Source organism: Citrus sinensis, chromosome 6 (assembly GCF_022201045.2).
Source record: "Citrus sinensis cultivar Valencia sweet orange chromosome 6, DVS_A1.0, whole genome shotgun sequence".
Taxonomy (NCBI): domain Eukaryota; kingdom Viridiplantae; phylum Streptophyta; class Magnoliopsida; order Sapindales; family Rutaceae; genus Citrus; species Citrus sinensis.
The window spans coordinates 23975722-23985322 of record NC_068561.1 but is presented as its reverse complement, the minus strand read 5'-3'; the positions used below and the strand labels follow the sequence as shown (position 1 = coordinate 23985322).

General features: G+C 32.1%; 1 protein-coding gene across 1 annotated transcript; it reads right to left on the bottom strand.

Annotated features, from left to right (window-relative positions):
- Positions 1-7662: 7662 nt before the first annotated feature.
- LOC112498622 (transcription factor CYCLOIDEA-like) lies at positions 7663-9247 on the bottom strand. The gene is made up of 2 exons (XM_025100040.2): positions 8043-9247; positions 7663-7932 (listed from the first exon to the last, which is right to left on the bottom strand). Coding segments are annotated over exons 1-2 (894 nt in total). The 5' UTR covers positions 8936-9247; the 3' UTR covers positions 7663-7931.
- Between the last annotated feature and the right edge of the window lie 354 nt (positions 9248-9601).

The following is a 9601-nucleotide window of genomic DNA, read 5'->3' as shown; positions in this document are numbered from 1 at the left end:
AAATAAATTAAATAAGGCAGGCAGTTGAACCAGCCATATAAGCATATAGGCATTTGAACCAACCATATAAATGAACTAAAAAAATCATATTAACATATTAATATAAAGATAAGAACAATATATGTGGTATTATAGAACCAGCCATCAAGATTATTATAAACAATAAACATAAAAATAACAGCAAAATAAATCACAATATAAAACATAATAATGATAAAACATAAAAAAAAATTAAATAGAAGTAGTAAAAATTAAACTACCCACATCAAATCAGTCGTCGTGCTAATAACATATTATAACATAAATAGATAATAGGAAAACTTTTGAACTGAACAAGGTATTAAATATTACCTTATTATCAAGTTTATATTAAGCTAATTTTTATTATTACCAAAATAATGAAATACATTAGATATGTATAGGGTTCAAAAGCTAGGGTGAGGGAGTAATGTTTCCGATGTAGGACTTTCATTCTTCTAAATGGTGAAGGTTCGAACTTAAGTTCATAATAGATTTGGTAGATACTAGACTAAGATTTATTGAGAATATTATTTCATGTCAACTGAGAATAATTATTGGGTTAATTACAATTTTAGGCCCATAATCTTATACATAGTGGGCTCATACTTACTTTCCACGTGCTAAGGACTAACCTAAAAGACTGGCCTGTGTATAAAAATACTAGCAAATTTGAGATGATATATTTTGAAATCGATGAACTAATAATTAGTTTAACTCCTTCTTTTCTTTTCTCTTTTAATCTTTAGTTGAGTTAGACTCATGTTGCGTGCAACCAATGTACTTGTGCGAGTTTGCGTGCTTTCTTTGAATCATTGACTTAATATTGTGAGCTCTGAAGTTTTTGTAGATCACATATTTTGAAAGTTACTGATCGACCAACTGTTGGAGATGTTATATCGATATCGACAAATGGCAATAAAAAATGGGATCCAACTGATCTTTCTTATATGATAGCGAAGATATTTATGCGAGAACCATCAATAAATTGGTTACTGTTTCCAGTCAATCCAGCAGAACTATCAGCTGCTTCTGCTACTAATTAAACTGGAGATTTTTTTTGAATGTGTACGGTATTATAATTTTAGGCGCCTGTTGCTTTCATGCCCTTTTCACTTTTGTCGAGGACTAAACCCCTATAGCTAGCCATTAATTATGTCTCTAGGGATTTTGCATGTGCTTTTGCGTTTTAAAGTACCATTATATCATTTCATATTGTTCGTCATATATCCTAGAGGCCAGCTGGCTTGCTAATCTAATTTTATGACAAAAGAAACAGAGTCCTTGTTATTGTTTGTCAAGAAGTTGCCGAATTTAGTAGCCAGCCGTTGTTTCTCTAAATAGAAAGCAAGGGCTGCATACTCATAGTAACCATTTATCGGTCTTGTTAATTACTTCTTCAAATTTTATCATTGTTTTGCTCAAAGTTTCTTTCACTCTAGCTAGCTAATTCCACGTACAACCTTTTGATCGTTCGATGTAGTTGATTAATTGTTGCTTGTAATGAGGCCACAATCAAATTAAATTGTACATAATATTTGTATTAATCATCTCTATCAGGAAACATATACTAAAAATTTTGGCTAAATGGTTCTTGTAAAAGTCAAGAGATTCCTTTTGACGAGGGATTACGAAAAGAAAATAAAGAGATTCAAAACCAATGCTCTTCAGACATAAGTAGATTTTAGTGGTATATAACAATAGATTTGCTTTGCCGTATATCTTTCAGCAACGCAACCCTCAACTTTTAGTTAATGGCAGCAGATTTGAGGAATTTTAAATTAGATAAATATATGTCACTGTTAGTTTCGGCCTTTCGGGACAGCCTTTTAGTAACAGTAAACCGTACAAAATAAACAATTCTCTAATAAAAAACCCTTTCCCTTCTTGAAAGTCTCTTAGTAAAGCTGTGTAAAATAACCCTAGTAACTACCACAGACAAGAGAATTTCAAATGAACTTCTACCATACATTCAGTAAGATAACAATCGGTACAATGCAAATTATTCTCTCTGTCTCTCTCTCTCTCTCTCTCTCTCTCTCTGAGAGTTTTGTTTATATGAAAAAAATGTTTTATGTTTGGTTTGGTCATCAGCTTCTTCACCATAATGGTTTTTTATTTTTTATTTTTTTGGCTTTTTGTGTTTAGTCTAGCCTCCATATGAAAGCTCTAATAGCTACTGGTATATATTGTCATTAATTTCTTTGTAGAATATAGAAGCAATTTAGAGTAGTTCTGGCTTACTGGGTGTATTTTCTTTCTTGTTCAGCTGCAGTGTTTGGTGAGGCTACTGCATTTTAATGGTGGCATGTGGCAGCTGTGAAGTGCAAGGATATGAGATTGAGGTTCACAAAGGGGTTACTTCAAATCTCAGCAGGTAAGCATTACCCATGTTACGTAAGAGAGCTGTACAGCTTTTAATAGCCTTACATCTGATGGGTTCATTTCATTTAGGATGTTTTTGTAGGTTGATGCCCTATGTTGGTTGTTTTCTGATGAGCAGTAATAAGTACTTAAATTCAATCAATTTGTTCAGCGGAGTCTGTTTAAAACTGCCGTGTATAACATGAGGCCATAAAATTGAAAAAAGAGGGGGGAAAAAAGTTGCTGAGTTTCTGATGATTTTCTTCCTCTTTCGCTTCGATTGCAATGTTTCTGTTACCTTCATAATTTTTTCAAAAGCTAAATAGCAATCAGCGGTCCTGCCCACTGTGCTGAAATCCTAAGGGCTAACTAAGGGCCTCCAAATATATAGCCACTGGCCACTCTGGGGCCATGGTTTCCATCAGTATGCCTCTTTTGGTGGCATACCTGCTAATTTATTTATTTATTTAAAAAAATCAATTTTTACCCTCTATATTCCCAAAATTTAAATACTGTTGCCTAGTTAAAGAAAACTACTTGATAACTACTCGGTCAAATCTTTAGGAAAAAAAAGTTTAAATTGACTTTTTAGTCCATTATCTTTTTAGGGAGGAATTCTAGATCACATTAAAGGTAATGTAATCAGTTCTAGGGAGGAATTATAGAACGCATCAGAGATAATACATTCAATTAATGCATGTATTATATGTATAATTGAATTTAATAAAACTTACATGTATTATACAATCAACTTTTATGTTTTTTTTAAAATAAATGCACAAATCCCTAATATTATTGGCTTAATAGACACCAATAGTTGTCAAGTAAACTTTACCTTTTTATTATTTTTGGAAAATAGATGTACATATATCATAACATCATTTGCTTGTTATATTATTAATATGGTATCTCTAATATATTCTAAACTTTCTCCTCTCGAGAATTTAAACTTGAGTGGCCAGACTTGGTTGCAATCATATCAAACTTGTCAAATGCTTAGTAAACACTTGATAGCATTATTGGTTATTTTTCATAGCTATTTATTGAAAAATAAGTTCTAAAATAATAAAATGGTAATGTTTACCTGAAAGCTATTGGTGTTTATTAAGCCAATAATATTAGAGATTCCAATACATGAATCTCAACTTAAGTCATAATGCTATGGATCACTTATTTATTGGATAATAAACGTAGAACTATCATTTTATCATCCCACAGATTAATATTGTCCCAAGAGTTAGGGACTCAAATAAGAATTTTAATGCTAGAATATCTAGCATTATTCTTATTAAACACTCATCAACTTTCCTTGATAGCTAAAGCTTCCACAATGAAATACCATATAGTAATTTGAGCTTTAGCAACATGTATCACACTATCCACCTATGTCTACCATGATGCTCATACAAGCTTTCTATAGGCTGTAAATATACATTTCATGTGTTTATAATATATTTGTTATGTATACATCTTTTGATTTGGGTTATTATGAGTTTTAAAAATCTTTTGTATATTAATCAAAATGTATTTATATTATTTATTATTGTATTAATAACTAATTATTGTTTTCAATGAATTGATCAAGTAGTTTTCAAACAAATTCAAACAAGTAGTTTAAATTTCAAACAAGTTAAAGATAGTGATTTGGGCTTAACCTACCCTTGATATTTGAGAATAATCCAAATGATTTGGACTTTTGCAGTGGAAACAATAGGACAAACAATCCATTCCCCTCACATTAACCTTTAAGGGAAAATTATTTAAGGTATGGTGGGGTGTGAAAAGCCCACCCAAATAATATTAATAATAATTTACATATTCTTCCTTTTTTGTTTTAAAAAAATGTAAATGTGTGCAAAAGTTTAAATAGACTATGTCTCATATCTCTTCCACAATTCAAATACGAGTGCTGAGCCAAATCTCCCCGACCAAGGCCAGGTGGGCAAATAATAATAATAATAATAATAATAATAATACTGATATATTCTTCTTGAATGCTAATAAGATTTGTGTATAGTTTAAATTTAATTAATTAATTATTTTTATTCAAAAACTACTAATTTTATAATGTATCTAATTGATCCTAACTAATGCAATTGAAAGAAGTTTTATAAACCTCGCAAGCCTCATACCCCAGTAGTAGCTAAGGAGAACCGTGTCCATGGGCAGGGCATCAATCAAGTTTCACATCATCATTGCTAAATTAAGAATGGAAAACGACACTCATCACTAGCTATGCATTTCGATTTTTCCAGCCAAGAGACTCCACCTAGACTTTCCATAATTACAACCAGTATCTTTTTTTTTTTTTTTTTTTTGTAATTTTTGCTTATAGTCCTTTTGATTAAAGGAATTACTCTTTCCCTGTAATGGAAGGAGGCATGACTCTCCCACCTTTACGATGGCAAAATGTGTGCTCAAGATAGGTTACCTTAACATATCTTCTGTCGGGTCGGGTTTTTTTCAGGCCGGTCCAAACATTTTATATTTTATATCCTATATTTTTCTAAATTTCTCATTATGTTCTATAAAATTATAGAAAATTTAAAATTTTTGTTAGATTTAGGCTTTAAAAGTTGGGTTTAAATGATTTAAAAATTTAAATATATGTCTTGTGGGTTAAATATATGTTAAAAGTTGTATTTTAATTAAAATAATACATTTTTTTAATTTTTAAGGATTTTCCGAGATTTCGAGCCAAGCTCATGAGGCTTTTTAGGTGAATTTTGAAGCAGCTTGAGTATTTAGAATATATGTACTGAGCCTACTAAGCCCAGCTCGAAACACTCAGGTTCGGGTCGAGTCAAGTTTTCGCAATCCCTACCTACCTTAGGGCTTGAGTGTTGCTCGTCCCTTTTTATTATTTTTTCCATTTCATTGGATTACATTATAATATGATTTACCAATGTTTACAATTAAATATTTACTAGGCAAATCAACTAAATGATGATCCAATCTTATCTTTAAATATTTAGAAGAAGATAAACACTCATAACATTAAAGTAATTAAGGGCCAATTTGGGACTGCCATAGCTAATGAAATAAGCAGCTTTTGCCATGCAGATAAAATAAGTTGTTGACTAAAAAAGTAGCTTGACGTTTGGTAAACTATATTGTTGTGGTTGCTTCGATTCTAAAATGTTGAGTATATGTGTTTGGTAAATTTTATTATGAAAATGTTATTTATTATATAATTACCAAAATAGTCATAAGTTTAAATTATGTTTTATTTATATATTAGGGTTATGCAAAAGTAAGAAATAATTGTCGTTTTGTTAAAATAGAAAGATTATATTAAGAACTTTAAATAGGCATGGTGGCTTATTTAATAAGCTGCTCATAAAAAACAACCTCTTCCCTTTTTTTATAAACGGATGTCAAAATAGAGAAAATTATAAAATAAATGACTTTTAAAAAATTTATCAAACACAATTCCTGTCAAAACTTATAAAATAAATTATTTAGAGTGTTTGAAACCCCAATCCCAATAGGACCTATGCCATAAAATAGTCCTCAACTTGCTCCTTCGTTACACCTACATATATACAAACAAATGTATATACATGCATACCTATATTTATAGTTCATAGATATAGAAAAGTCTTTTAACCCAAGATGAGTTAAAAGCAGTGCGAACAACCTTTTACAATAGTGTAAACTATTTAACAATATTGTGAAAATCTATTTGTACCATTGTCAACTCATCTCATATTTTAATAAAATCTAAGATCATAGTGCTGAAAACGACTCCATATATAAATATGTACATATACACAAAAATGCATATATAATTGCTCTTAGGTTCGACGGATTTACAACGTTATAAATTGTATTTTTTATTATTTCACAATATTGTCAAACAGTTTACAACATTGTAAAAGTCTATTCACAATGTTGTCAATTATGGGCATTTTTCGTGTGTGCACACGCGTGCACGCGGGGGTGGGTGGGTGAAGGCAAACATGCTTATCTATGCACATACAGGCCTGCATTATTTTAGTAATTATTGGATTCTAACATTATGAAAATGCATAAGTTATATCTCACGGATTCAGTGTTACTATACTGTTGACCGAAACTGATTTGTTAACTTTTTTCAGCAAGATATTATTCTATACTCGAATTGAAAATAGTTAATTTTGCTATCTATAATGGCAAAGATAGCAACAAATACGGTGAAATTAACTGTCTTAATATTTCCCAATCAATCTACAACTCATCTACAACTAAATATCCTATCTTTGGAAGGACAATTCGCAAAATTATGCTAATTGTATCTTTTGTATCACTTTAAATTGAAGTTATGACAATTCTCACGGTTTTCTTCAAGAGCTCTCTGGTTTAGAGATACTAATGTATTGTCAAGCTCCTTGAAAACGCTTTCAGTTGATCTATCTAATGCTCATAAAGTGATTCAAATTATTGCGTAAAACAAATTGTATTGTTACAGGAAACACAAATTATTGATAATGGGTAAGCCAAGTTGCAAAGTTCAAGCTATAACTCCACCATTAAACATACACAAATTCCAGGCAGATGGAAGCTTTAAGGTAAATAAACAGTTATACTTCTTTAGTTCATAGAGTATTGAATGAATCTGAGTACTCTGGTTCTTGGAAACATAGTGTGCAAGAGCATGGATAATATATAAACATATGTACATAAACATTTATACACATATATGATTAGCTCTGAAATGAGTTCAATTCATTGTGAAGACTATCCTAACATTATCTGAAGTTGAGTTGTTATATGTTAAAACACACTGCATGCATGAACAATCATGAGTTTCATGCTTGAATTCTTTCTTCATCAATTTTTAGACTGTTCGCTCTTCTGAGATTAGAATCTGTGTTCTCACAAAATTGAATGGTCAATTATGTACCACAAGACTTTATTCTTAATCTTGTTTGGAGGTGATATACATTCAGCCCCTTAGGCTTAAGGAAAATTCTTGATTTTGCTACTGAATTTTCCTATACTGCTGGATCAGTATGCATGCATATGTAGACGACAAAAACATATGAATTTAGTTCATATTGATAAGAAATGCATTAGTTAGTTGTATTACCTCTAATGTATTGTAGAAGTAATTACACATTATTTCACAACCATATGCTTTATACTAGGAAGGTTATGGCATTAATAAAATATTTTTTTGTGAGAATCATATCAAAATTTTCAGTAACAATTAAATTCCTAACTTATATATGATCTTCAGGTGTACCTAACTCAATTAGTGCTAGCTGTGACTATCTTAATATGGTTGTCATATAAGATGTCTATAAGATCATCATATGGTTGCTTACATTAGAACAAACACGCATAAGGTCATAACAGAGAAACTTGTCCATTATATTTCCACATCTGAAGTTCAGTGACACGAAAATTGAAATAAAACCGTTCAAAAATATGCTCTGATTTCCTACAGAAACAACAAGATATATAACTGCAGCTTACGTTTTTTCAATGCTCATGCATCTGTTAGTGTTGACACAGACTGTTGCATGCCTTTCCGCTGGTTAATTTTGCCATTAATCATTTGAACTTCTGCAAATTGACACAACACAAGTTAGCATCTGAAGTGCGAATATTGATGATCAAGAAATTTGAGATTATATGGAAATATAATATACTGACTAATATAGCACTTTAATTACCAGTTGAGAGATTCATGTTTGGTAATTGCTCGACAGACTGTGTACTGATGAGGCATTGCACTAACGATGTCCCAGTTTTGAGGTAAATTGAAGTTATAGTTGCTTGTATTGCAACTAATTGTATCCTTTGAAATTTCAAGATTTTGCTGATCATGAGCAAAATTTGAAGATGGGTTCTGATTTCTATCTGTCGGAGCTTGATTGTCTTGCGTTTGACAGGCTAGTGTGGAAGAGCAAGGTTCTTGGACTTGATCATGAGAAACAACATAAGAACTTGATTCTTGGCAAGCTTTGATTTGGGTCGAGATTTGAGGAATTGTGTCAGCAAATTTTTTAAACATTTTTTCTCGAGTCCTTTGCCTTGCTCTTGCTCTTGCCTGATCTCTTGACTTTTTTGCAAGCTTCTCCATTAATTGCTTACTAGTACCATTGCAGGGCCTCTTCAGCTCTATCAGTTCCTTAATAGCCTTTCTTGACTTGTTGAACAGCCATTCAAGGGTTTGGCTTGCTTTATCAAACCCTAGCATGTCCTGTAGATCAAAGAACTTGCGGGCGATTTCAATAGACAGTCTCACTCTCCGATCTCTAAAACCCTGAGCTGTACAAATTTTGCTGTGCCGATCTCTCTTCACTGGCACCGGCTTCTCGTTTCGTATAAAACTTGAAGGATGATCAAAATGTTCTCTATTCACCACTGCACTCGCATTGCCAGTAAATGCCATGTTTGTCAAAGTCTGATGATTGGCTGCCGGTAAGATCCAACCTGTGAGTGGATTAAGCAAAACGTTGTTGTTTTCATAGCCAGCGAATAGAGGAGGACAACGAAGGTAATTATTAGAAGAGAAGATGTTTGCATTTGGGTTGAAGCTAGTGCTAGGGTTTGAAGAAAACATTTATGCAATTTGAGTGAATACACAAACAAACCCTAGCTATGCTGCTATAGCCTCTCAATAATGAAAATTTTAGGCAAGAAAAACTATTGGACCAATGAAAGTGCTTTTACCCATTGGATCCGCAGCTAGCTATTTCATTGATTGAAGTAAAGATTTAGGGCTGCATCTTGTGTGGCCAAAGAAAGAATTGGAGACGAGAAAGAATTGTGATCGATTATGAAGGCTAGCCCTAAAATGGTCTGTGCACACTGGAGATAGAAAGCTGCGTATTTCTTTAATTATACATTCATTGACATTTAGAGCAAAATTGAGATATAGAGCTGCCAAAAGAAAGAAAGTGGGTGATGCGTATATTTATTAAAAAGAACAATGATGTTAAAATTGTTTTGTTCCAGTAAATGTGCGAGCAGCACAAGCAACGGTAGGGACTCTTGAGCGATCTTTTCAAACTTTTGAACCCCATAAATTGAGAAATTGATGATCAGTGAGAGAGAGAGAGATGAAGTGACTAGTGCTTTGGCTATAGCTTAGCTGTAGCTAGCTAGCTACCTCTCCACTCTCCGGTAATTTTATAACTGTGTTAATAAATTAATAGATTTTTCACTGCTCATAAATGAGTACCTGTGCTGTGACCGGTCTACTAATATAACTATCACCAATAAATAA

Bases quoted from the DNA above. Each gene is read 5' to 3' on its own strand.
- LOC112498622 (XM_025100040.2), bottom strand. From the start codon at position 8,935: ATGTTTTCTTCAAACCCTAGCACTAGCTTCAACCCAAATGCAAACATC.